The sequence below is a fragment of the Heloderma suspectum genome, chromosome 6 (genome assembly GCF_057233095.1).
Source record: "Heloderma suspectum isolate Gila_16-S chromosome 6, 16-S_ref, whole genome shotgun sequence".
Taxonomy (NCBI): Eukaryota; Metazoa; Chordata; class Lepidosauria; order Squamata; family Helodermatidae; genus Heloderma; species Heloderma suspectum.
The window spans coordinates 8849357-8876580 of NC_139463.1; the positions used below are offsets into that span (position 1 = coordinate 8849357).

General features: G+C 47.0%; 1 protein-coding gene across 1 annotated transcript in view; it reads left to right on the top strand.

The window, feature by feature from the left end:
- POU2F3 (POU class 2 homeobox 3) overlaps positions 1-26796 on the top strand; it is a 130582-nt gene extending 103786 nt beyond the window's left edge. The window contains exons 7-14 of the mRNA XM_084807233.1: positions 5901-5983; positions 7601-7783; positions 10258-10399; positions 15004-15140; positions 16632-16793; positions 21911-21977; positions 25540-25672; positions 26754-26796. Of these exons, the coding sequence (XP_084663359.1) occupies positions 5901-5983; positions 7601-7783; positions 10258-10399; positions 15004-15140; positions 16632-16793; positions 21911-21977; positions 25540-25672; positions 26754-26796 (950 nt within the window). The remainder of the gene's footprint in view (positions 1-5900; positions 5984-7600; positions 7784-10257; positions 10400-15003; positions 15141-16631; positions 16794-21910; positions 21978-25539; positions 25673-26753) is intronic.
- The last annotated feature ends 428 nt before the right edge of the window (positions 26797-27224 follow it).

Consider the following 27224-nt stretch of genomic DNA (forward strand, 5'->3'; position numbering starts at 1 on the left):
CTGAACTGCAGACTGGAAGGTCAGCAGGACAGCAGTTCGAGACCCGAGTGCCGCGTGACAGAGTGAGCTCCCGTCTTCAGTCCCAGCTCCTACCAACCAAGCAGTTCGAAAGCAAGAAATTGCAAGTAGATAAATAGGTACCTCCTCGGCGGGAAAGGTAACAGCGTTCCGTTCACCTCGGTGTTCAGTCATGCCAGCCACATGGCCACGGAAGCATCTTCGGACAGCGCTGGCTCTTCGGCTTAGAAACGGGGATGAGCACCGCACCCTGGAGTCGGACATGACTGGCTGGGGACACCTTTACCTTTACCTTTTACATATTTAGAGACAAAATTAGAAATAATTACTAAAAAATATGGATGTCCGTCACTGGGAAATCTGTTTCTTTTTTGGCTCGACAGAGTTCCATGGCATGCCCAACTAGGTTTTCATTTGTGGGCTGTGCTGCAGGGTTTTCCCCAACTCTGGGAACATTTTGCATTTTTTGTGTGTCGAGCTATAATTTGTGCAAATAGAGATTTGCACAGGTTATGGCTAAAATTTGTGCAAATTTGTGTGATTCATGCAATTTGTGGCTGAAATTTGTGTAAATTTGCTTACTTTACACAAATTTAAAAAATGGAAAATCAGCAGACTGGCCTGACTCACTGCAGATCAAGCTGGGCTCCACAGCGGAAAATGGAGCAAAGTCTGGGGGGCTGAACCAAAGAAAAGTCATCGAGCTCCACCCCCCAAAGGGATTCTTCTGACATACCTATACAATACCTCTCACTTTCACTGTAGTGGGGAATGGTGAGCTGTGTACCTGCTTGGTCTCCTGTCCAGGTGCTAACAGTTGGTGGGCAGCTTCAACGGCCCTGCTGCTCTCCCTTCGTAGGGTACTTTGTCTTTAAAACAGTGTGCTGTAACAGTTAAGAGTGTTGGATGGGGGAAGACCTGTGTTCAAGTCCCCCCTCAGCCATGAGGCTCACTTTGAGCCTTTTTGGTTTGTGGTTAACCTTTAACACTTAATCCTAGGTTGGAAAGAAGATGAGTATCAGAGAGTGAACAAGATGGTGCCACAATGTGCCAATCATCAATATATAGGAATACTGTGATGCCCTGTAGCCAAAGGTGGGTGGCAACCATGGCCATGCACTTAGTGAAAACCCTAGAGGTGGTGGCAAGGCCGAACGGCAATACTTGAAACGGGTACCACTGTTCATTAATGGCAAATCTCAGATAACAACAGTGGGACGGGTGAATTGAGATGTGAAAATAAACGTCTTTAAGGTCCATGGAAGCAAACCAGTCTGGAGCAGAGGAAGAACAGAAGTGAGGGTTACCATTCGGAATTTCTTTGGATGGAGTTAAGGTCCCTAAAGTCTAGGATGGGTTGGAGACCCTCATCCTTTTTCAGGACATGAACCCTAAGGTGGTTCACTAGGGTTCACTCTCTCAGTACTTCCTTTCTGTAGCAGTGAGGTAACATCGTCACCCAAAAAGGTGACTTTGGGCCAATCACTGACTTTTGGCTTAGTCTATCTCACAGGGTTGTTGTGAGGATAAAATGGAGAGGATGAGGAGCATGCACGCTGCCTTGGGTTCCTCGGAGGAAAAGGAAGGATATATGTAACAAACAAACACATTTCAACTGGGCTGTCCTTCGAAAAGAGGACTGATGTCTGTCAGCCCATCTTCTGTAAAGTAGGACACTTGGGCCACCCTATGTTGCAGTAGGGATGGGCAAATCCCCTAACATCCGATCCAGGGGTGGGGCCACCGCAGGGCAATTCAGACCACTTGAGGCCCGGTGGGTTTCTCCAGAGCCCTGCCACATCCACCAGAGTTGGTGGAGTGGCTCTCCAGCTTTCTAAAAGTTGTGGTAGGCTAATGGTGGCTGCCATTAGCCTATCACGGGTAATTGCAGCCGTAAATGGCATATTTTATACCATTTGTGGCCATAAAGCAATTACTTTTACATAAATTGCAGCTGTTTACGGCTGTATTTATGTACAAGTAAGTGCTTCACAGCCGCAAATGGCATACAATAACCATTTAGGGCTGTAATTTTCCTGCGATAAGCAAATGGCAGCTGCCATTAACCTATCGCATTTTTTAGAAAGCTGGAGAGCTGCCTCGCAGGAACTCTTCCGGACATGGAGGTGAGTGTGGCTGGTCTACTGCGGACTCTGGGGGTCAGATTCTTTGGAATCCGGCCTCATTTGAGTCCGTGGCGGATTTCTCCAGCATCCCTATGCTACAGCCCCAAAGTGTGGAGTGTGCGTGTGTAAACCAACCATTATTAGCTCCTTGATCAGTACAGTTTTGTTAGTACTCTGTTCTTTTTTATTAACCACTTTCAGCACTGTTGTTATCAAGGAAAGGAGAGGACTGTATTTTTCCCCCCTTAAAACTTTTCTTCTTTATTCTCATATGTATTTCACAAGACTTTAGGACGTAAATGATCTCAGATCCAAATTTCCATTATTCTTGGAGCCATGGAGTCACGGTTTCCTCGCAACTGTCAATCATTTTCTGTTCAGGAGTAATGTTATCAACATTAATATAGTCATCCGCAAGCGCTCCCCACCCACAGTCCTGCAGGACAACGCTTCCTTGTCTGCCGCCCACCCTGCAGCTAGGAGGTGAAGTCAGTCGGCTAATTTTTGTCTGGCTCATTTAGATCCTATCTCACTGAACATTGTAAAAGACATTAAACAAGCCGTCTCGGCGTTCTGCAAGACCCACTCATGTCTTGTGCATTTAATTACATTTGCATGCCTGCCCCTAATTTGCAAGGTCCCTCGCAGACAGATGAAACGGCAGGCAACCCCTGCCCTGTGGTTTCAACAGTTTTGTTTTCTTTTTCTCCTTCTGAGTCATGACATAAAGGGTGAAGTGAGAATTCCGATGAAGCCGCCAAAGAGCTGTGGAATCAGGATTATGCAGCTGATGAGTAGGATCGGAAAACCAGGAGGGTGATACATCATGCGATGACTCAGTCCCCAGTGACAGAATCGGGGCACTCCCTCACCTCAGTTGGCGCTATCAGCAACGTTTGAACCTCGGGAACCTTCCACTCAACCACCCACTCCCTCCCCCCAAATATAATTCCCTGTCCTTTGACTCAGGAGCAGGCATCTACTCTGCTTCATCTCTGATGCCAGATCCTTCTGAAGTTCTGATGTGCTAATCTGGGTCAAGAAACCCCGTCTTCTGAGGGACTAACCTGGCTGTTCTCATAGCCATTTCTGACCCATGTGCTTGGAGATCTGCTCTGGCCCAAAGATTCGTAGGCAGAGTTGCAGTGGGAACATCTGAGAACTGGAGGAGGCTTGTAAGCACTTCTGCTCCCCAGTGCCTCTTGGGTCTGCCACTGGGTTTGGGTTTGGTGGGTTTTGCCACCAAGGTTTTGTTGCTGGCATATAAAACTCTGAACTTGGGACCAGGTTACCTGGCGATCGCCTTCCCGATATAGGCCCATTTGATCACTACAATCATGAGAGGAGAACTTGCTACCTGCTCTGCAACCAGAAGCAGGCTTTCTCTGTGGTGGCACCCACTTTGTTGAATGCCCTCTCCCTTGGCATGTAGGAGGTACCAACTGTGACATGTTTTAGCCACCAGTTAAAGACCTACCTTTTCACCCAGGCCTTCCCTGACTGATTGCACTGCCCAGTTTGTTGATGATTAACTCTCTGATGACAATGTTGTAGTTGAGGTGGTTTATCTTTCAACTTTAAGGGTGCAATCCTATGCATGTGTAGACTTATTCTTTAAGTCCTACAACTCCTACATGGCTGGCTGGGGAATGCTGGGATTTGTAGGACTTTTTTTCTGTCTAAAAATGCATAAAATTGTACCCTAAGTGTTCTTAACCACGACTTTTTGTATTTTCTGTTTTTAAGTGTGGTTGCATTGTATTTTACATTTTTATGTTGTAAATCGCTTCAAGAGATCTTCTGAGATATAATCAAGTGGTATATAAATGGATGGATGGATGGATGGATGGATGGATGGATTGACTAAATAATAAATAAGATTGAGAGAGACATCAGCAGCTTGGGTGAGGGAACTTTCACCCTACGCGGGACTAGTATCTGGCAGAGACGTTAGTCCTAGAGATTCAGAAGCAGAGTAGCAATCAGAATACCTGGGGTCTGGCGGAAAACCTGTATACAACTTTGCCCTTCCCCGATAATGCATGTCTGTTTTGTTGTATTGTAAATGTATCATCAATTGTCTCACAAATGTTTATTTGTAAGCAACGTATAAAAAGGGAGGTACATGAGATTAATTTGTTGGCAAATTATGCAAATATGTCCCGTTCACAATCCTGCATGCAAGCAGAAGCAATTTATTTTTCAAGAAATGAAACATTTCTTGAAATTTCTTGAAAAAACATTCAAAAATGTTTTTTAAAAGAGAAAAATCTGCACTTTGACATGCACATTTTCACACCCGGGGGGGGGGGGGTGTTAAGTGTGTACTTTTGAAAAATATGCACAGAAATGTGCAGTTTTCCTGTTCAAATCAGCCAAAAATCAGGTTGAAAATGAAAATGGGAGTGAGCCAAAACGAGCTGTGAAATTATTTTCAGAGAATTTAGGTGAACTCAAAAATTGCTGGTTCTCCCATCCCTAGCTATAAATACTTCAAAAACATACTGGCCAGTTCTGTGGTGTCAGCACAGTTTTACAACTCTAAAAAAAGATTTGCAGGATTGGTTTTTATTATTATTTTATTAGATGTAGGATGAATGTGCAAATGTACACGTGGCACTTCAGAACAAAACAAAAAAAGCCACAGCCAGCCTCCCTGAAGCACAGGCGGAGGGGCAGGGTGATGGCTGAAGCTATGTTTGTTCTGTTGGTTTGTATGTCCGCCATGTGAAGCCGGGAGGAGCCCGGCTCGCACCACAGGTGACGAATCTGCTGTAACTTCTTTCTTTTATTTTTAACACCCTGCCTGCCTACCTTTGCCCCGTGCCGCCGGTCCCAATGTTATGATGTTGTGAGGTAACCAAAGTCCCAGTTTGGAAATGCATAATGAGGACGGGGGACGGCAGCCAATTTGTCTGTTTGGTGGCATGCGATAACTCTCATGTGCATATAATTTCCGATGTCGTTGCACCATCCTGCTCTGGAAATGTGGAAGGATCACTAGGTGGCCTTATGCAAGATCCGATTTCACAGCCTCAGCCACCCGTCTGCAAGGCAGGGATGTTACTACGGCGTTGACTTACCCTGCAGGACTGTTGCAAAGGTTACAGCAATAATGTCAACCAAGTGCTTTGAATACTCTAAAGCTGCAATCCTATTCTCATTTTCCTGGGAGTAAGCCACATTTTCCTGGGAGTAAGCCACATGGAACACAGCGAGGCTTATTGCTGAGTAAATACGCATAGGGATGCCCTGTAGAGTGCTATATTAATTCTAAGCATCTTTATCTATTAGCCATTAATATTCTTTGGCTTTCACCTAAGCAGCTGGTACTTTGCTTCACACAGTTGCTACCATATTAACCATCGTAGGGTAGAAGGGTGGATTCACACATGCATGTTATTTGTTGTTATGCTGCCTGTTGCTGAACGAATGATATCTATGTATCTCTGAAGGTGTGGAACGTTGTGCTTTGTGGAGATGCGAGGTGATATGAAGGCCTCTGTGCTTGATTGGTGATGGCTTCTTCACACCACTTGATGCTGTTGTCATGGAGCAACGGACATCCATGTGTGAATTCTCCCAAAGCAGGAGACTGATTCATTTATTAGGCCGGCTTCTGCTGAATTTCCCAAATGGACGCCTTTGATTTCTCAGAACATTGGTGCTTCCTTCCCCCGGATGCTGTTCCTGTTTTGTGAAATGAAGATCCCCAAATAGAGACAACGTATCTGACACAATCTTTCTCTTTTTCAGCTCTGCAGTCAAACCTTCTGTCCTTTCCTCAGCAGCAGAGCGGGCTTCTCCTTCCACAACATGGACACAGCTTAGCATCTCAGGTACCTCCAGCTTGGCTGATGTCTCATCAGCTGTCAAATACTATATGCTATTGCATGTAATTATCAACATTGGCAAATACTAACCCCCACTGCATGCTTGCTACCCATGCTATTATATGCTAAAGATCCCATTGCATGTCATCTGTCAAATGCTATAACATACTAAATCCCATTGCATATCAGCTATGCTATCAGTTTCTGTCAAATACTAAATCCCTTTACATGCCAGCGATGAAATCCTGACAAACATCAAGTGTTAACTATTGAAATCAAGCATAGGATATCAAATACCAAATATCAAATATTCAGCAATTATTTGAGCATTTGGGGGAAATGCTCTGGAGAAAATGTTCTGACAAATAACAGCCTAACATTGGTTAAGCATTGTACTATTAATGTAGAATAAGAGAATTCCATGCTTACAGCTTAGTGGAGATTTATATGAATCCTCTCCATTGTAGAAAGCTTTCTTCACATACACATCCAGGTAAGGGCTGAGCTGGAATTGGTTTTCTAGTTGCAAAGTCGGTGCTCACACACACACACACACACTTTGAGGCTTTCTACATGAGGCTTTTATTGTGCGCTCATGATTCCTCACTCATGGTAGTTTGCCAGTTCTTTACCTGACGTCATCATCTTCCGGGGCCCCTTCCATGCTTAGCAACCATTATCGTGGGTTTGGGTTTTTTCCTAATGAGGAAAGTCTAGTTTGTTTGTTTTTTCTGAATGGCATTATAGAAACCTAGTATAATTGCGCAATTCCACTATACCACAGCACCACCTAGTGGTTGTGTAATGGAACACATAGAAAGGAAGAGAGAGATAAGCCCTGGGGGGAAAAAACATGTGTAAAGGAGCCAATCTTAATCCTGCAAAGAATATGAAAGAAGATGCCTCAGTAAAGGTGTGGGTTAAAAGTCTTATGTAGAAAGGCCCTTAAACACACCATCTCCTCTCCTGCAGTTCAAAGGGGTTCAGTCCCAGCAAGGTGGTAACTTGCTGTTATTCTGGATGTCTCGATCAGCTCTCAATGTGTGTGAACAGAACATTGAACTAGATGGACCTTGGTCAGATCCAGCATGGCTCTTCTTATGTTCTTAATGTGGAACAGGGATGGCTTAAAGAACAACTTTAGCATACTCAGTCCTGCTTGGCATGGACTTTTTCCATCATATATACCAGCCTTTCCCAATCTGGTACCCTCCTGGTGTTTTGGACTACATTTCCCATTGGCCCAAGCCAGCATGGCCAATGGTCAGTGGTGATGGGACTTGTAGTCCAGAATATCTGGAGGGCACCAGGTTGAGGAAAGCTGGTATGTACTAATAGCAAACTCATTCTCCAAGCACCAATCCCTCTGTAGCCAAAATGGTGCCATCCACACACAAAAGAGAGGCAGCAACAACTTTGGGAGAACACCTTTTAAAAAAAAAAATCAACCCTGAATCCAGCTGTGCAGTATTTTTTCTAGACTGATGATCACAGAACATAGGTGTGTCATTTGACCTGTACCTTTAGACCCCACGATTCCTCCTTAAGAGCAGAGCATGGCGTTGCAGTGCCCTTGCAGCTTCTGCATCATGACAATTCCCCCACGGCTTGTGTTTCTCACAGGCACTGGGACGTCCCGGGCACCCTGGGTCATCACTGGAGCCCCACCTGGAGGTCCCTCAGCATTTACAAGTTGCCAAACACTTGCCCTCCTCGGTGGTAACGGATGAAGCTAACGACCTAGAGGAGCTGGAAAAATTTGCCAAGACTTTCAAGCAGAGGCGAATCAAGCTTGGATTCACCCAGGTGAGGAACACCTCCTTCAGGCTGCAATCTCAAACGGTGCTTCACCCACAGGAAAGAGCTTTCTCTACCTGGTGCACTGCAGTGTCACACCCAGTCTCATAAAGTAAAGAAGAACTGAGTCTTGGCAGTTGCAGCTAGGCATGCAGGAGGCAGGAACATCTCTCCTACCCACCTCCTAAAGGTGCTAACCCTTCTTTACACCTGGTCACCAGAGTTTATTGTATACACACACACACACACACTACATCAGCAGCAAACATATCTCCTCCAGTCTATGAACATCTTCCCTCCAGGATGTTTTCTTGGAGGAAAGAAAGAGAACTGGATGGAAGACAGGTACTAGGGTGTAGCATCATTGTGCTCCTGCTACAGGCTGACAGGAGCCCCAGTGCCAACCCTTGGAGATGCCTGACCCTGCTGCTCTCCCTCCCAGCAATTGCTGTGCTTGGTCACCTGCCCCCCAGGAGTGCGATAAGAGTATGGACCAGGAACATCTTCCTCCACTCACCTTGCCCTCTCCCTCAGGGTGGTGATGTGGATGGACCAGGAACATCTTCCTCCACTCACCTTGCCCTCTCCCTCAGGGTGGTGATGTGGATGGACCAGGAACATCTTCCTCCACTCACCTTGCCCTCTCCCTCAGGGTGGTGATGTGGATGGACCAGGAGCATCTTCCTCCACTCACCTTGCCCTCTCCCTCAGGGTGGTGATGTGGATGGACCAGGAGCATCTTCCTCCACTCACCTTGCCCTCTCCCTCAGGGTGGTGATGTGGATGGACCAGGAGCATCTTCCTCCACTCACCTTGCCCTCTCCCTCAGGGTGGTGATGTGGATGGACCAGGAGCATCTTCCTCCACTCACCTTGCCCTCTCCCTCAGGGTGGTGATGTGGATGGACCAGGAACATCTTCCTCCACTCACCTTGCCCTCTGCCTCAGGGTGGTGTTGTGGATGGACCAGGAGCATCTTCCTCCACTCACCTTGCCCTCTCCCTCAGGGTGGTGTTGTGGATGGACCAGGAACACCTTCCTCCACTCACCTCTCCCTCTCCCTCAGGGTGGTGATGTGGGTGGACCAGGAACACCTTCCTCTACTCACCTCTCCCTCTCCCTCAGGGTGGTGATGTGGGTGGACCAGGAACATCTTCCTCCACTCACCTTGCCCTCTCCCTCAGGGTGGTGTTGTGGATGGACCAGGAACATCTTCCTCCACTCACCTCACCCTCTCCCTCAGGGTGGTGATGTGGATGGACCAGGAGCATCTTCCTCCACTCACCTTGCCCTCTCCCTCAGGGTGGTGATGTGGATGGACCAGGAGCATCTTCCTCCACTCACCTTACCCTCTCCCTCAGGGTGGTGATGTGGATGGACCAGGAACATCTTCCTCCACTCACCTTGCCCTCTCCCTCAGGGTGGTGTTGTGGATGGACCAGGAACACCTTCCTCTACTCACCTCTCCCTCTCCCTCAGGGTGGTGATGTGGGTGGACCAGGAGCATCTTCCTCTACTCACCTCTCCCTCTCCCTCAGGGTGGTGATGTGGGTGGACCAGGAACACCTTCCTCTACTCACCTCTCCCTCTCCCTCAGGGTCGTGATGTGGGTGGACCAGGAGCATCTTCCTCCACTCACCTCTCCCTCTCCCTCAGGGTGGTGATGTGGGTGGACCAGGAACACCTTCCTCAACTCACCTTGCCCTCCCCCTCAGGGTGGTGTTGTGGATGGACCAGGAGCATCTTCCTCCACTCACTTCTCCCTCTCCCTCAGGGTGGTGTTGTGGATTGAGCTCAAAGGGAGAGGGCAAGCAAATGTGCCATTGCATGACAGCATCAAATATGAGTGGAGCTCACTCAGGGAGGGGCCGATTGTCAACATACTTCTCAACAGCTCCCCAAAACCCTTGGACGGGAGGGAAAATGACAGAGAAAGAAAGGACAAATAGAAGAGACAGAAAGGGAAGATGAAAAATAGAGGTATCTTGCAAGGACTGGGAGATAATATTGGCATATTATACTGTTATTGTGCTATGCAGCTATGAAAATGAGAAGGAAATAGCATTCATCATTATTTTCTTTTCAAGAAACAACTTGCCTCCTCATTAACCTCCACATGCTCAAGTCCAGTTGCAGAGACATTTAGTTCCCATTGGACAATGTTTTGAAGGGGGTTGCCACTGCACAAATACTGTCCACCTGCACATTATGGGGGGGACCCCTCTGCTCTGGTAATTCTGATAGTTCTATGGGATCTACGAGCCATGCAAATCCCAGAACCCCAAGAACATCAGGTGAGATGGTCAGAACCAAGCTTCTTGGACATGGAGCTGAGGGCTCTCAGTGTTGGAAAGGACAGTGGAGGAAAGTGAATGGCATTGCCAGTCTGCCAGTGAATCTGGGACTGGTGGGAAGAGAGGTGGGATTGGGAACAAGTCCTCCACAGCAACTTTGCCATTGTTTGACCCCTTCTGTTTCCCGCAGGGTGACGTGGGACTGGCCATGGGGAAACTTTATGGAAATGACTTCAGCCAGACCACCATTTCCCGCTTTGAGGCCCTCAATCTGAGCTTCAAGAACATGTGCAAGCTCAAACCACTGCTGGAGAAGTGGCTGAGTGATGCAGGTAGGATCAGGTTTCAGGATAAATAGTGATGTACATTTCCCCCCTCTGTACCCATGTGTGTTTGTTTGTGTTTCTTTCTCTCCCCCTGCCCCCCTCCCATGTTTCCAGAAAAAAACTGAATTCAACATCTGTATATCCATACGCATCCAGAATTTTTCTGGCAGGTTTCCAAAGCCCTAGATTGAGTGGGATCCAATTCTCACTTGTTTTCTAATTAGCCAAAAATACTTGGACTGAAATATTTGAATCAAAATTATATTAAAGGGTGCTGCAATCAGGCTGCATACCTGGGAGTAAGCCCCATTGAAACAAAGTGGGACTTGCTTCTGAGTGAACATGTATAGGATTGCACAATTAGTGTGGTTCAATAATATATTCAGAGATTTCAAAGCTTTAGTTGTACATTAATTTCATTGAAGTGCTTCTAAATATTTCAACACAGGACAACTCAAAATGCCTACATTTCCCCTTATGTCAGGGGTGGACATCTTGTGCCCCTCCAGATGTTTTGACCTACAATTCTCATCAAACCTTCCCATTGCCTATGCTATCTAAACATCAGGTGGGCTACAAGTTGTCCTCCCCTGCCTTACATTGGGCTTTTCTACATGAGACATTTATTGTATGCTCATCATTCCCTACCCATGGGTGTTTACAGGTTCTTTAAATGGCATTGTGACCCTCCAGTTTCACTTCTGTTTTTAACCAGCCATTTCAGTGAGTGTTTTTAGAGCAGGGAAAATGTAGCATTTAATTGTGAAAGATTTCCTCTTGTGTGTTTGCGCTATTCCACTGTACCATAGTGCCACCTAGAGGTGACATTGCAGAAAAGCAGGAAAGCAAACGCTCCTCATGTAAGTGCTCCAATCTCAATTCCTCAACGAAACCAAAAGGAGATACAGTGGATTAACAACTGATTAACAGCATTGTGTAGAAAAGCTCATTGTTTAAAAATTTAAGAAAAAAACGAAAGCACTGAAAACTGTTAATATACATTTTTAGCAAGCTGTAAGTGTGTATAGACAGACAGAGAGACACTGGGTTACTCTTCTGCAATTTGGGATTTGCAGGAGTTGCTCTTTTTTCCAGGTTTTGGTTTGGTTTTATAGACTTTATATAATTTTATTGGCTTTGCTGTTTCAACATGTGTTGTGGGCTGAAGTCTCCTAGGACAAAGGAGGGAGTTAAATCCTACCTCTCTGAGATTTTCAAGCTTTGGCAGGTATATAAATTGATGCTGTGGTTTTGCTGAAAGAGATATGAATATTTATGAATTGTACCATAGCATTGGCCACAAGGAACACTCAACAGTGGCCACAAGACTGGAAAAGGTCAGTTTAAATTCCAATTCCAAAGAAGGGCAATGTTCAAACTACCATACAATTGCGCTCAATTCACATGCCAGCAAGGTTATGCTCAAAATCCCACAAGCTAGGCTTCAGCAGTATGTGAACCGAGAACTACCGGAAGTACAAGCTGGGTTCCGAAGAGGCAGAGGAACTAGAGATCAAATCGCCAACATTCGCTGGATCATGGAGAAAGCAAGAGAATTCCAGAAAAATGTCTATTTCTGCTTCATTGACTACGCTAAAGCCTTTGATTGTGTGGATCACAACAAACTGTGGCAATTCTTAAAGAGATGGGAGTAATAGACCGCCTTACCTGTCTCCTGAGAAACCTGTATGAGAGTCAAGAAGCAACAGTAAGAACCGGACATGGAACAACTGATTGGTTCCAAATTGGGAAAGGAGTACGACAAGGCTGTATATTGTCGCCCCGCTTATTTAATTTATATGCAGAGTACATCATGAGAAATGCCACGTTGGATGAATCACAGGTCGGAATTAAGATTGCCGGGAGAATTATCAACCACCTCAGATACGCGGACGATACCACCCTAATGGCAGAAAGCAAAGAGGATCTAAAGAGCCTCTTGTCAAGGGTGAAAGTGGAGAGTGCAAAAGCTGGTTTGAAACTCAGCATTAACAAAATGAAGATTATGGCACTGGCCCCATCACTTCCTGGCATATAGAAGGGGAAGAAATGGAAGCAGTGACAGATTTTATTTTCTTGGGCTCCCAGATCACTGCAGACGGTGACTGTAGCCATGAAATTAAAAGAGGCTTGCTCCTTGGGAGGAAAGCTATGGCAAACCTAGACAGCATAGTAAGAAGCAGAGACATCACCTTGCCGACAAAGGTTTGTATAATCAGAGCTATGGTTTTCCCAGTAGCAATGTATGGCTGTGAGAGCTGGACTATAAGGAAGGCTGAGCGCCGAAGAATCGATGCTTTCGAACTGTGGTGCTGGAGAAGACTCTTATGAGACCCCTGGACTGCAAGGAGGTCAAATCAGTCCATCCTAAAGGAAATCAACCCTGACTACTCATTGGAACGACAAATACTGAAGCTGAAGCTCAAATATTTTGGCCACCTAATGCGAAGAGTATAGTCACTGGAAAAGACCCTGATGCTGGGAAAGATTGAAGGCAAAAGGAGAAGGGGATGGCAGAGGATGAGATGGCTAGATAGCATCACCGATGCAATGAATGTGAACTTGAGCACACTCCGGGAGAGAGTGCAGGACAGGAAGGCCTGGCGTACTGTGGTCCATGGGGTCACGAAGAGTCGGACACGACTTAACAACTGAACAACAACAACAACAACAACAATTGGCCACAAGGGGGCAATAGAGTGAGCTATGCTCTCCAAATAGTGAGAGTAAATAAATATGTTTATCATGATTAGCCAGGAAATTGTAAGGTCATATACCCATTTTCAGGTTCACCAGAGATCTTCTTCAGGTTGGATGTCAAACAAAAAAAATGAAAACAGAACAACAGAGGGGGTGGGTGAGATGTTGATGCTGGGCACAATGAAAGATGCCTTGTGTGTTTAATGTACGGAAGAGGTGTTTCCCAGCCTTTGAGTACTTCCAGAATGAGGCTTTGCTTGTGCAATCACCCTGCGTTGTTCACAAAATTTTACATAGGGTCCAGACAACACTGCCTTCAATTTGTAGCTCTTCCATGTTTTCCTGCCACTACTTCTACTTTTTTTTTCTTACCAGAAAAAAAATAATTAAGGAAGAAAAGTGCTAGGACCCCTCTGCGAGGAAGCACCATTAGTTTGTTAGTTCATTCGTTTGTTCGTTTGTTCATTCGTTAGTTTAGACCGCGCCTGATGCAGAAAGATTTCAGATTGTTGTGGTGAGACATGCAGAGACAAAGATGCAATGGCTGTTCTTCCTTTGAAAATCTAAAAGACGTTAAAAGTCTTTCTAGGACACAAATCAAACTTCACTGGTCCCTTGTAAGCCTGAGAGCAGAAGGACAGAGAAATACAGAGAAATATATTGGCAAAGCTGGAGATTGATTTTTAGACAATGCTCCAGGTATAGCATCAAGAGAAAGCTGAATTAGGTAGTATTACCTAGTGGTGTGAAAGCGTGTGTTCCTCTGTCTCTCTCTCCTGCCCCACCCCCCCTTAACCAAAGCCCCATTGCTGTGGATTGTAGAAAGCCTGGACAGCAGGTCTTGATGGCCATCTTTCTCTCAGCTTACCATTTCATTTGGAAAGTTATGTAGCATGTGTTGGAAGAATGATGGGGAAATTAATTTACTCTTCAGGAATTTTCAAACTTTCTGCCTCCAGGGAACACCTTTCCACGACTGCTCACTGCAAAGGATTCTGGGGAAGTTCTAGAACAACCTTCCCCAACATAGCACCCACTAGATGATGTTCTGGAGCACATACACAATTTATGCAGGGATTGGCTGGCCCTTTGGGCCCCACCATGGTCCTATGAATCCTTCTGCGATGGCCACCGGCTCAGATGGCTTTAAAGGGGGATTAGGGAAATTCCTGGAGGGTAAGTCTATCAAAGGCTACTCCTCATGATTGCTATATGTTACCTCCAGTATCGGAGGCGCTGTGCCTCTGAATACCATTTGCTGGGGAACACAAGCAAGGAGGGTGCTGTTGCATTCCTGTCTTATCATGGGCTTCCCACTGGGGCATCTGGAGGTTGGCCACTGTGCAAACAGACAGGGAGCTTCTTCACATGGAGCTTTTATCCTGCTACTGAGCTTGCTCACTCACAGAAGTTTGCAGGCCTTTAGATGACACCGTGAACCTCCAGGGCACCTCCTGCACTAAATGACCTTTATTCCCTTTTTAAATAGATCAGAGATAATGAGGTATCAAATTACCCCTTGTGTTCTGCTTGAGTTCCCTCCGTGAAAAAGGAAAAGCCGCAAGAAGAGGAGCTAGACCAATGAAACATGTGGAAGACTCAGAGAAAGGGGAGGAGGAGGGGGAAAGGGGAGTGGGGAAAGGAAGCGCGTGTAAAGGGAATCCATTCTGAGCCTGCATTTAAAACAGAAGCTGAATGCCCCATTTTTAATGTGGGATTTTAGGCTGGTGTAGAGATGCTAAGGGAGGCCTTTGGTCTGATCCAGCATGGTCCCACTTCTGTTCTTATGAGAGTGCTTTGAGATCTTTATTTCCCCAGCTGTTGCTGCCATAATCCTCAGCCAAATCAATATGTCATTTTTGAGTTTATATTTTGCCTCTCTCTCTCTCCCCTGTCCACCCCCCCAATAGAATCTTCCCCTCTGGACTCTGCTGTGAGCACGCCCAGTTCCTACCCATCCGTGAGTGAGATGTTTGGACGCAAGAGAAAGAAACGCACCAGCATTGAGACCAACATCCGCTCCACGCTGGAGAAACGGTTCCAAGACGTAAGAGAAGCAACCCACTCACGGAGAGGAAGGGGAGAATGTCACAGCAGCCATGCTCAAACAAACTGCTGCAGACTAAATTTGGAGAGGGACTCTTATTTGTTGACAAGAGTGCATATGAATAGGGAGGGTCTAGTGGTCATGGAAGCTTGAAGTGGAGCAGGCAGGCAGAGATACTCAACACAAGGCTATGGAGCTGGCCAAGTAAAGCCAGAGTCTGACTTGTTGCCCAGGCAAAGCCTCCAGGCTGACCCAGAAGCATTTCTAGCCCTGCCAGATTGGGGATAACTAGAGGGCTGGCAGAGGAGAAAGCAGGAGCCATGCTGAGACTTAGAAGCCCTGCCTCTTTCCTCCTCCGTTCTGCAGCCTCACCTGGCTCTCCCCAAGGGGCACCAGTCTGACCAGCAGAAGGCTCCTGGTTTAAGATAAGCCCCTTTTTCTCAACTGGCCATGGGCTGCCTGAGCAAGCACCATCGTTCAGTTCAACAGGGCTTGTGCACCATGGTAATCGGTTTTTTGGTCTCTGGCTGATGGGTATCAACCTAGGTTAGGTCATTCCAGGTCCACCACCAGCACCGCTTGATTTTGGGCTTCTCCACACTGAGGCTTTTTGTCCTACAATTTTACTGGGGCTTCTGCTTCCAAATTCTTTGCAAGATTAGGGTCAGCGCTTTACATGAGCTTCCCTCCCCCCACCTTTTCCGCCCCATTTATCTGCGAGACCTATATGTTTCATTATACAGCCACTAGATGGAGCTATTGTTCTATAGCACCATGCTCTCTTTTCACATGCAAATTCAGGCTGACTGAAAGCGGATCTTTTTGTTAGCTCATTATTTCCGATTCAAATAAAGCCATGGAAATGCTCGGAAAACACTAGAGAGGTGCTGGAGGTTGATGACGTCATGTAAAGGACCCGCAAATTTCCGTGCATAACCAATCTCAATTGCAAGATAGAAGCCCTGTGTGGAGAAATCCTATGCTTTTGTTTGTTGTTGCTATTGTATAAGGTGAGAAAGAGAACAATCTATCTTTGATTGGTGAGCAACTTGGGGGTGGGGGAGAGAGACAGCCATATATTAAATTTGAAAGTGGGTCCCACTGGTACAGGTTTAGGTTAAAAGGTAGGTCGTTGGCTGGAGACAACTGATTCAGAGGAAGGGGCTGCCGTTTGGAGTTTGGGGAACCCAAATGCCTTTGACTGGCCCTGCTCACAGAGGTATCCCCCCAAAAGTTCCACAAATAATAATTAAGTCATCTTCATGTCCATGCCATTTGTAAAGGTACAGAGGGCTTTGGAATCCTTCTGTCATGCACTGAGGATGCCAGCTCAATTGTTCCATGTGCATGCACTCCCAAGATGACTTCCAGAGGTAATCTCTTGAGCACCAGATGCATGGGTCAGATGAAGCCTGCAGAGTGCTCGTGTCGGCCTTTGAGCATGCTGCACTGTTGGACTGGCCATGTTCATCTCAGCCTTTCTCTCCACAGAACCCCAAGCCCAGCTCAGAGGAGATCTCCATGATTGCTGAACAGCTATCCATGGAAAAGGAAGTGGTCCGGGTTTGGTTCTGCAACCGGCGCCAGAAAGAGAAGCGCATCAGCTGCCCAATGCCCTCCCCCATGAAATCACCCCTCTACAATTCCAGACTGGTAAGAGTTGCTCTTCGACATGGGACAGACCCATGCCTCTTTCTTTCTACGTGAGACAATAACCAAAGATGGAATGAACTGAGAGAGGGCATAGCTCAGCGCTGAAGTGCATGCTTTATATGCACAAGATTGCCAGGTCAGTCCCTGGCATCTCCTGTTAAAAGGATCTCCAGAAGCAGGTGATGGGAAGTAGGTTGTGTGAATGGCCCAACAGGACTGTTGTGTTTTGTTGTTTGTTTGCTTGTTTGTTTGTTTGTTTGTTTGTTTAAGACAGTTGGCCGGAATTGGATTCTGTCTGGTCCTTGCTTCATGGTGGGTGAAGAATGGTTGTGTGAACATACCCCAACATTAAATACAGCTGTTGCTAGGGTAGAGCATTTATTTATTTATTTATTTATTTATTTATTTATTTTATTGCATTTCTACCCCGCCTTTTTTCCTCTCGCAAGGAACCCAAGGCGGCTTACATTATCCTCCTCCTCTCCATTTTATCCTCACAACAACAACCCTGTGAGGTGGGTTGGGCTGAGAGTCTGTGACTGGCCCAAAGTCACCCAGTGAGCTTCCATGGACGAGTGGGGACTAGAACCCGGATCTCCCAGCTCCTAGTCCAACACTCTCGCCACAACACCACACATGCCAGCTATTATTAAAGGAATGTGATGGCACAGATCAAAACATAAGAGCCTGTGCAGCATTGTGGCTAACAGGAAACAGTGCACCACCAGGTCCTTGATTCAAATCTTACTTAGTGGCCTTGGGTAAACTACAGTCTCTCTCAGCCTCTGCTTTCCCATCTTCCTATCTGTAACATGGGGGTAATGCTGCTGACTTACCTTACAGGATTGTTGTAAGGGTTACTGAGGGTTAGGATTACTAAAGAAATGCTTATCATAATTAAACTGATGATTAAAAGGCCACTATCCAACTGAAACTGTGATGGAGAACATCAGTCAGAAGAGTGTGTGCCAATTTCCCAAGATGCTCCAGGGGTAACGCCATCACCGGGGCCTGACATGGCACTGTGTTTTTTCTGTCATCCAAATCTTGGGCCCCCAGCAGCAAGGGTGCTGAGTCAGTGGCAGGGAGAGCGTCTTTCCCCTGACTCTGACCCATCGGTCCTGAGTCAGTGAGGAGAGCACCCTCTAGTGACTCATCATATACTGACTCTTGCAAGAAAACTTCTCTCTTGGCATGGGCTCTGGCTGCCGAGCAATCAAATCTAAACAAGCTGTCCCCCCAAGGGCACCGTGACCAACAGCAGCAGCAGGTCAAGAGAAAAAGGGAGTTCTTGATCAATACTAGCTATGCTGCAGATGGATTAAACTGACCTTCCGGGTGCTGTAAAATTTTTATTAATGTACTGTGTTTTTCTTCTAGCATTTAAATGTTACACCCCAGCTTTCAAGAATAAAATTCAAGGCAACTACCAATACTTTTAAAAAAAAATTAAAACCAATACATTAGCAACCTAGAATAACCCAGGAGCCAGTGTGGTGTAGTGGTTAGAGTGTTGGACTGCGATTGGGGAGACCCGGGTTCGAGACTCCCCTTGGCCATGAAGCTCACTGGGTGACTTTGGGAAGGTCATTGACTCTCAGTCTAACCTATTTTGCAGGGTTGTTGTGAGGATAAAATGGAGAGAAGGATGACCATGTAAGCCACCTTGGGTTCCTTGCAAGAGGACAAAAGGTGGGATATAAATGTAATAAAAAATAAACCACAAATGAAATACACAGCTTGGGGCCACAATACTTAGCAGAGCATCTCTCCAAGTATGAGTTTCCCCACATGCTACGCTCATCATCTGAGGCCCTCCTCCAAGTGTCTCCTCTGAATGAGGCTCAGAGGATGGCAACAAGGGAGAGGGCCTTCTCGGTGGTGACCCCACAATTGTGCAACTCTCTCCCCAGTGTGGCCTGCCTGGTGCCAACAGTGTCATCTTTTTGGCACTAGGTTAAGACTTTCCTCTACTCCCAGGCATTTGATGGTGTATGATATACATAAATATAACAATTTTAAACCATCTCCAATAATTCCCAGGAGCCATTAAAAACCTTTTTAATGGCTCCTGGGAATTATTGGAGATGGTTTAAAATTGTTATATTTATGTACGTTGGACATAAGAACAGCCATGCTGGATCAGACAAAGGGTTCATCTAGTCCAGCATTCTGTTCACACAGTGGGGATGGGATGACCCCAGGTTCTAGCATTTTGAGAGAGAGAGACAAATGTCTCTCTATCCACATTCTCCACACCATATATAATTTTGGACACCTCTATCATGTCTCCCCTATCATGACCCTCCTTTTTTCCAAGCTAAACAATCCCAGCTGTTGGTTGGTTTTAAGCAAAGTTTTAATATAAAGCATTGGTTTTATATTATGGTACTATATTGTATTTTTACGGGTTTGATCTTTGTCAGATGCCCAGAGATGTAATAATATATTTTTAAAGTATTGTCAAAATTATTATTATTAAAAACAACAGCAACAACAGAGCAACCCCACAAGAGTTAAACAGCAGCACACAAAGGGCAGTATCCTGTTCAACACTGTGGTTAGCATAAATTCCATTGCGCTGGCATGAGCAACCTCCAGCACAACTCCAATAGCACTTGCTGGCGGGTGGGGCTTCCCCAGAAAACCCATCCTGCTAGCAAACTCTATTGTCATGTCTGTCTGGGAAAGGTTGGGAGTTGTAGGACGTTTTAAACAGACATAGGATTGTGACCTTAGATTTCTTGTAAGGACATTCAGATGCACAACCCAAACTTGTATGTGTTTACTCAGATGTAAACTCCACTGATTACAATGGCACTTGCTCCCAAATATGTGCAGATAGGATTGCAGCCTATGGCAAACACACACACACACACACACACACACACGTAGAGGAACATCGGAAGCTGCCTTATGCTGAGTCAGACCGTCGGTTCATCTAGCCCAGTACTGTCGACACTGACTGTGCTCTCGAGGTTTTCAGGCAGGATTCATCCCTCACCCTACCTAGAGAAGCCGGGGATCGAACCCGGGACCTTCTGCATGCAAAGCAGGGGCTCTGTCACACTAGGGTGGGAGGTATTAATTTCAGCACCAGTAGAGCATCAATAATTCCAACTTACTAGAGAGAGCAGTCACCCAAGTGAATAAATCTTAACTGATTTGTCACATGAGTTTCTGTCGATTAATCAATTAATGATCAATTAAATTGGTATACAGTTGCATATGAGTAAAAACAGTACTTATGAAGCCAAGGACATACTTGCTTTGGTTTTAGATGATGAATAGATGCGTCATCTTAGAAGAGGCATTCCCACCTGTGTGTGAATGCTTCTCTTCACGCAGTGCTTGGCATTTTCAATTTTTATAAGCAGATGTATTAAAGATCTTCTTCCTGTTTAATTGGATCACATTGTTAATCAGTCCAAAGTGTTTTTCCAATTGATGAATTTAGGGAGCAATCCTATGGCCGCTAGTCAGCGGCTAGATGGCCATAAGATAGGTTGGTTCCCGAGAACCAACCTCCACCTCCTCCTGTGCTGCCTCGTAGGCAGCAGGGAACGGCCCCGTGCTCCGCACTTGGAAGAGGAGCCCAGAGCAGCAAAGATGGGGCGTTCCTGGGGGTGTGCCAAGGCAGGGAAGTCAGAAATGCCAGTGCAACACAGCCTACGTGTCGTCTGGCTGCCCCTTCCTGCACTCCAAGGTCCATGGAAAGTGCAGAGGGGATGATCCCCTCCGTGCTTCTCCTGCCCTGCATTGGATAGGCAGTTGCCTTCGAGTTTGGAGGCGGCCGCCTACCCCAGTAGGATTGCACCCTTAACCAAATAATCAAGTGAATGTTGTAGCTGTATCTATCAGTGACAATATGTCTATTTTTGTACTGCTAAGATAGGCAAAGAGAACACGGAGGTGTCAGCTGACGAGCAGGAGCTTTCCTTTGTATGAATTAAGGCTGGTGTCCAACACACCTCAGATGCTGATCTCTGACTTCAGTTTCAAAGAAGATCTCAGGGAGTGCCTTCCAGTGGCTTAAGGCAAAACGGGGTGGGGCGAAAATACCTAAACTACCAGCATAAGAACATCAGAAGAGCCCTGCTGGATCAGACCAAGGCTGAATCTACACACAGCAGTTATACCGTTATCATACCATTATCATAACTGTTGGTGCCCAATGGCGTCATGTGTACCAATAGTTATGATAACGGTATGATAATGGTATAAGTGCTATGTGTAGATTCAGCCCAAGAGTCCATCTAGTCCAGCATTCTGTTGCACAGCAGCCAACCAGATGTCAACCAGGAACCCACAAGCAGAACCCAAGTGCATCAGCACCCTCTCACCCATGTTCCCCAGCAACTGGTGTACATAGGCATACTGCCTCTGATACTGGAGGTAGCACATAGCCATCAGGACTAGTACCAATCGATAGCCTTCTCCTGATCTCCTCCCGGAATTTGTCTAACCCCCTCTTAAAGCCATCCCAATTGGTGGCCATCACTACGTCTTGTAGCAAATTCTACAGTTTAACTCTGCGCTGTATGAAGAAGTCCTTTGAACTGCCCTGAATCTCCCACCCATCAGCTTCATGGGAGGACCCCACTGGGTTCTAGTATTATGCGGGGGTGGGGGAGCATGTCTCAGCTTATTGCTCTACCTGGCTGTAGTTAAGCCTGACGAGTGGCATTTCAACCGTTTGGAATGGGGAAAGTCTGTGTAAAAGCCAGGAAACCATCAAGGGACTGGTGGTTGGGGGAAAGGGGGTGGGGCCAGGAAAAGGAGCGAGGCCATCTGCGGAACCCGAAGAGTGCTGGATTTGGCCCTCAAGCCTGAGTGCCAACATCCCTGCTCTACAAACTTACTTGAGAATAAGGAAGTCACATTGGATTCAGTGGGACTTACTTCTGCAAATACATGCAAAAAGGATTGCCCTGCATGGCATAAAGAATTGCCCTGCACGGCATAAAGAATTGCCCTGCACTGCACCGCTGACCTAGCCCCAGGTTGTCACTTATTATTCCGAAGTGCCAGCCGTGTGACTGGGGCTGTACAATCCAAGACCAATCCCTTAACTCCTCCTCCCAAATGACCCTTGTTTTGTTTCTTCCCTCTTCCAGGTTTCTACCTCAGGATCTTTGGGTCCACTCTCTGTTACGCCTGTCCACAGCGCTATGCATGGTACAGGTATGTTGGGCTGGGAAGACATTTCTCCCTTTTTCCTTCCAATGTCATCGTTACAATGTGGGTGCTTTGACTTCAGTTATGACGTTGCACTTGGAGAACTCTGTTCCTTGATCCTTTGTCCACCAGTGTGTCTGAGCAGGCACCAAGCACCAGTTCCAAGAGCACGTCTTGAGTAGAATCAGTGGTTTAGTGGTAAATGTTGAAGACATGCTGGAGGTTATTGTGATAGCCCCATAGCCAGTGGAGGCTGGTGGCTCCAATGTCAGTGGGACGGTAAATCCTCTCGGGGTTGCAGTCAGAACCAGCCAGAATTCTAAAGGAGCTATCCGAGGTGCTGAACTCTTTTGGGGTGTAGGGTTCAGCACTTTGGATAGCTCCTTTAGAGTTCTGGCTGAAACTCAGAGTGGATTCACTGCCCCACTGACATAGACGCTGCCAGCCTCCACTACCCATAGCCACACCCAGGGCATCAAGGGAAGGCATGCTTGGGCATCTGCTGAGGCCCCACACCCCAGCAGGGGCCCAATAACTAAAGTCCCCAGCTCCTGCTCTGAAAAGGGTCCCAGAGCTGCACTCCACTGTTTTGCCAAAGGCAGAGAGGTTCTTTCTTGGATTCAGAGCAATGACTACACATGGGAGTAAGAGTCAGAAAGCTTTATTAACTATAGCAACCAGAGCATTACAGTTAAGCATAGGATGTTATAAAGCAAACCTGAGCAAGATACCTTACTCCTCCGTTCTGAGTTTGGAGCCCCAGATAACGACAGTGGAGAGACTCCCATCAGCCAACACACAGCACCTCCACGGTCCCGGTCTGTGCCAAAGCTCCCCTGCGTGACACTCTGGAGGGACTTACGTACTCAAAATCTCCTGTGGCTACATGCTGTCTTTTACGGCTCCCTAATCAATCGCACCTGCTGTGATGCTCTCATAATGTCTAGGCATCTTTTCATCTTACCCCCAAAATAGGTTAAATCAGCAGATGGACCGCAGGCAAAGGAATCCTCCCTGCCTTCCAAGGCCACAGCACCCTAACTTGTTTGAAGAACAAGGAGGCAGGGCAAGAAGCTAGAACGTTCTTAAAGAGGCCCAAGAGGCCTGGTTTTTAAGGTCTCATGGGAGGTTCAGGCATAAAAGAAGCAGCTGTAGCATGTCACACTGTCTCATCGATATTCAAAGGTCTTCCGGGGAACGTCCTCAACATCCACCCCATTCTGCCTCCACTATACCACAGAATAAATAATGTATCCCAGATGGCAGAGATTAAAAGAGATGCACTTTGTGAAGTCCCATGTATGTTGATGGTGTGGTCAGCATTCGGTCCCACTCTAGTACCACCTTCCTCAACTTGGTGCCCTCCAGATGTTTTGGACTTCAACCCCATCAGCCCCAGTCAGCTGATTTGGGAGCTGTCGTCCAAAACTTCCGAAGGTCACCCAGTTGGGGAAGGCTGCTCTCACATGACTAAGGAACAGAACCCTGGGGCCGCGCTACTCTGGGAAAAGTGGGAGGCCATGCAGAGGGGTGCAGGCTTGAGTCTCAATGACTGGAGTTTCCAAGGGCAGGGGTTTAGCTTTGGTGCCTCTTCATGCACCGGTTCACTTTCTCCCATAGAAGTGAATTGATGGCCTTCACTCTTGGGGTAAAGAGTCAAAATGTTGCAGTTGGTGCCAATGCTTCAGGGAGGGCACAACTTGCTCTCTGATTCTCCCACACTGGGTGGTTGAGCCCCCATGGGCAGGGAACCCAGAGGAGAGATCAGTGTATCTATCCATCTGGAGAGATTAATTGGCAAGCATCTTTACACATCATAATGACAGGAATTCATTATAAACTAGCAGTTTATAATCATCTATAACAAGAGGACAGAACCTCTTTCCACCCAAGGAAATCCCAGGAAGTACCAGTTCCCCTCTACTCAGCACTGGTTAGGCTTCATCTGGAGTACTGTGACCAGTTCTGGGCACCACATTTTAAGAAGGATGCAGACAAACTGGAGAGGGTTCAGAGGAGGGCAACAAAGATGAACAGGGGACTGGAAACAAAGCCCTATGAGGAGAGACTGAAAGAACTGGGCATGTTTAGCCTTGAGAAGAGAAGACTGAGGGGAGATAGGATAGTGCTCTTCAAGGACTTGAAAGGTTGTCCCAGAGAGGAAGGCCAGGATCTCTTCTCGATCATCCCAGAGTGCAGGACATGGAATAATAGGCTCAAGTGACAGGAAGCCAGATTCCAGCTGAACATCAGGACAAAATTCCTGACTGTTAGAGCAATACAACAATGGAACCCATTACCTCTGGAGGTGGTGGGCTCTCCCACACTGGAGGCCTTCAAGATGAGGCTGGACAGCCACCTGTCAGGGATGCTCTGACTTGGATTCCTGCATTGAGCAGGGGGTTGGACTCAATGGCCTTGTAGGCCCCTTCCAACCCTGCTGTTCTATGATTCTATGATTCAGTTTTGGAGAACCTCTTGGAGGCTGCATTCCTGCAGTGGGTGGAGCTGAAGCCAAAAGGAGCAGGGCCAAAATTACAAAAATACCTGCATACTTTAGCTTAAAGCTCTTACTGTTGATAATTAATCTGAGGTTATACTGCTCAGTTCCTAGAGAGAGAATAGGCAGGCAGAGGACTTTAGCAGAGAAGTGGCCAAAGAGCCTTGGAGAGGAGCAGGCAGGGAACTAAGAAGGCAGAATACCCAGCAACTGCTGGCAAAGGAGGCCTGGAACAGGAAGAGGGCACAAGGAGAAGGCCTGAGCAGAGTAGACAAAGCGGGAGGGAGAATGGGCAGAGAACAGAGACAGATGTGGCTGGGAGGCGCAAGGAAGGCTGAACTCCATATATTGACTTGAAATCTTTGGCCAGAGATTTCTCACCTAAACAGGCCAGTGGGCAAGGTGAGTAGCAGGCAGACGTGGCAGTCTGTGCTGTTACTCTACAGGACACATTGGTTAGACTGTGGAGCATGGCTTGGAGCAACAGTTATATAGAGGCAGACAGGTTCCCATTGGCTCCTCAGGTCACCTGGTTAGACTGGAGCGCTGCAGTACCAGCTCTTGCCACTGTAGGGGTGGCGCTGCAGCACAACAGAGATTGGGCTGAGAAGAACTCCGTCCGCCAGAGTTCTGCCCCAGTGGCACAGGGAGTCAGGCGCTTGGGCTCTCCTCCCAGAGGCCCTAGTTTGATCCTGCTGATGCCTGGCTTGATGCCATGGGGCTTTGTGGTGCTAGCTGATCCAGCGTCATATCACAGAGGGCTTCATCAGTAGCCTTTGTCTGCCGTTGGCTCAGTGGCCCTGTGCTAGAGTCATGGGAAGCGGGGCGGGGGGTCGTAGCATCAAGTGCCTGGTAAAGGAATCAGTGGGCCTCAGGAGGCAATAGAGGGGCTGAGGAAAGAAGATTTGGAAGAGGGGGCAGCCCAGAGCAAGGAGAGGCCTGGAAAGTTGTGAGAGAAAACAAGGCATTGAGGTGCACCTGGCCAAGATTTGCAGCAGTGAGGAAAGGTGAAGCTCAGGCATGAATCTGAAATAGTCCAGTCTTTTGACTGTTTTCTCTGTCATGCAGTGACATCGTCATGTTCTCCTGGCAATTCCAGCCGGCCCTCGTCTCCCGGCTTGGGACTCCATGCCAGTAGCCCCGGGATGTCCCAGAACAGCTCCAAAGCAGCCATCAGCTCATCCAGTTTCAACTCTTCTGGGTAAGGCCATGTGGGGATGTGCTGTGTTCATGCTGTGATCATGCAGAAGCGGGAGGAAAAGGGAGATGAACAAAGTCAGGAGTCAGACTAGGCAAGGGGATGATAACACATCCTCCCCCTGCCTGGTGCCCCCCACATGACTTGGACTGCAGTTCTCAGCATCCTCAGCCAGCAGTGCCATTGGCCACGTTGGCTGGGCATGATGGGGGTTGTACTACAATGCATCGGGATGGTACCAGGCTGGGGAAGGCTGGGATGAAGCGAGTGCCTGTCTGAGCATAACTAAAAGGCCCAATCCAGTAAAGTCTGGATGTTTTTCCACTCCTGAGAAATCACTCTTGATCCATTTTGAGGCTTGCAGGAAGGCAAGCGATTGTGTTGGGAAATCTCACAGTTGCACAGTTCCACAGCAAGGCAGATAATGACGCCCACTGGAGACACTGAGGTTGCCTTCACACCAGCCCTGTTTTCTGGAATTGCCATCCTTTGACCGGTCACTTTTCACAGAAAATTAGAGGTTGTTGTCTCTTGTTGCATTCCAGTGCCTGTCTGTTTGTTTTCATTTATTTCTTGCAAATTATTTTTAAGTGGCTTTTAAGGGTAGAACAGCGTTCTCTGTGTTCCCTGCACCGTGGTTTCTTCAAACCTGTTTTGTGGTGGTGATGATGATGATTTGGGTCATAAAATGCAATGACATCAGCAGCCTGTCCAGCCTCTCTAATTAATAACCGCTTAGAGATTTTATTATATTTTGTGGTATAGAAAGATCACTAATAAATACATAAAGTGGACTAACAAAGTGTTGCTGAGGCTTTTTAGGGCAATGTGCTTTTAATTTAAAACCTCCTGTGTGCAGGTTCAGCCCAAGGACCCAGGTTCAATCCCTGGCTTCTCCAGATAAGCCTAGGAAAGAACCCTGCATGAAATCCTGGAGAACCGCTGCCAGTCCGTGTCGGCAGTGCTGGTCCAGATGGATCAAGGGACTGACTTCCTGTGTTCCTATGAACTCATGCTCCTGAGAGAATAATCTAACATATTTCTTTTGTATCTTTTTGTTGTTGTTGTCATTGTTCCATGTGAGCAGCTCATGGTATCGATGGAACCAGCCCACGTACCTCCACTGAAGCTCCATTCGCAAAAGTGCAACCAAATCCACCTTTCTCTCCTCTACCAAAAAAAGGAAGCCTTAACTTCTTGCAATGGATCCAATTCTCCAGGAATGGCAGCTCGCGCACAGTGGTACAGGAGCCTTCAACATGTGGCACATCATCCATCAACCCTTGACATCACTTAAGAGCATAAGAACATAAGAAGAGCCCTGCTGGATCAGACCACGGGTCCATCTAGTCCAGCATTCTGTTCACACAGCAGCCAACCAGCTGTTGACAGGAGACCCACAAGCAGGGCATGAGCACAACAGCACCCTCCTGCCCATGTTCCCCAGCAACTGGTGTACATAGGCTCACTGCCTCTGGTGCTGGGGGTAGCACATAGCCATCAAGACTAGTAGCCATTGATAGCCTTTTCCTCCAGGAATTTGTCCAACCCCCTT